Source organism: Fopius arisanus, unplaced genomic scaffold (assembly GCF_000806365.1).
Source record: "Fopius arisanus strain USDA-PBARC FA_bdor unplaced genomic scaffold, ASM80636v1 scaffold00109, whole genome shotgun sequence".
Classification (NCBI taxonomy): domain Eukaryota; kingdom Metazoa; phylum Arthropoda; class Insecta; order Hymenoptera; family Braconidae; genus Fopius; species Fopius arisanus.
In genome coordinates, this window is record NW_011887848.1 from 147,523 (window position 1) to 148,949 (window position 1,427).

At 32.0% G+C, this 1,427-nt stretch overlaps 1 protein-coding gene across 1 annotated transcript in view; it reads left to right on the forward strand.

Annotated features, from left to right (window-relative positions):
• Positions 1-39: 39 nt before the first annotated feature.
• LOC105271396 (neither inactivation nor afterpotential protein G) overlaps positions 40-1,427 on the forward strand; it is a gene marked incomplete in the record, with an annotated part of 4,678 nt that continues 3,290 nt past the window's right edge. Inside the window, 2 exon segments of the mRNA XM_011312927.1 lie at positions 40-440; positions 977-1,179. Coding sequence (XP_011311229.1) covers positions 320-440; positions 977-1,179 — 324 coding nt within the window.

A 1,427-nucleotide genomic window follows, 5' to 3' on the forward strand; every position in this document is an offset into this window, starting at 1 on the left:
TTTTTTTTTCAATTAATTAAATTATCGATATGTATCGATAGAAGGGGCCCATTAAATTATTATGAGATGGGCGATTTAAATATTATGACAATTCCCTGTACAAATCCATTCACAGAATAATTTTTATTGGGCTTCAGAAGAGCCAATTAATCTCCATACATCACCGGTGAAGGATGTAGTATTGATTTACCTCGTCGATACTAATTTAATATTGCAACAACGAGTGGGGACTGATGTCTCAGCTTGTGAGTAATACTCACAGAATTCAAACGATTGTTTTCGTTACATCAAGATTTGTCTTCAATTTATTTCCGTTATCATGTGGAATTACATTTTCATTTCCGGAATTATTTTATTGGTGTCGTTATTGTATCATTATAATGTCTCGAAACCACTGAGTATTATTCAATATCCAGAAGATCGTTACGACTATATTGTGGGTGAGATAAGATGAATCGAAATTCAGTCTTCGATTTGAGCATTCGAGTATTTAAACTCATTATTTAATAAATAATTCAGAGATCAGTCCATCGGAAAAATTCAGGGGAATTTTTTCTACCGATTTCTGACACTTCGAGACATGTTTTTTAATCAGGGAATCCGGATTTTTAGTTATGGGGAGTTAGTCAGGGTTTAGTTGAGGTTTACGCAGAAATTAATTCGACGTGTTCTTTCAAATAAATTCGAAAAGAACAATAATAAATTGATTACAGAGATTCTCACAATCATTTTTGTTAAAAAGTGATCGAATGCTCTCCCTTCACCAATTTATGAAATCGGATTCGGGATTTCTGTGAATTTAAATTGTTTAATGGATTATTTATTTAATTAAATAATCATAAAATCTCCAAGAAATTCAAACGAATCGGAAAAAAATTGAGAAATGATGAAGTGCTAGGAAGAACGTTTAATTAACACCTTTGATTACTGATTTGTTTATTATATTGTTTTCGGTTTTGGTGGTATGACAATGCAGTTGGTGCAGGTACCGCAGGATGTGTGATGGCCTCACGACTGTCAGAATTGCCAAACAAAAGTGTACTTTTAATTGAAGCTGGAGGGTACTTCAATTGGCTCTCAAATATACCATTAGCTGCACCACTGATGCAAGGGACTTCTGTCGATTGGACTTATAAAACGGAATCACAGTATTATGCATCGAGGGGTTTTGTAAATCATGTATTAAAAATATATCACAATAACTTGCTACTATCAATTACACAATTCATCTCAATATTCTTTATCATCTTTAAAAATAAATATCATAAAATCTCGAATAGATAATTCATGTTGGTTTTTATTCTGCAATTATAATTCCTGATGATAATGATTAAAATGAAAAATCATAATTGGGAATGTTGATTACTTTAATTAGAGTGATATAAATATTTTCTCTTTTCGATTTCACAGCAGGCGTCTTGGCCTAG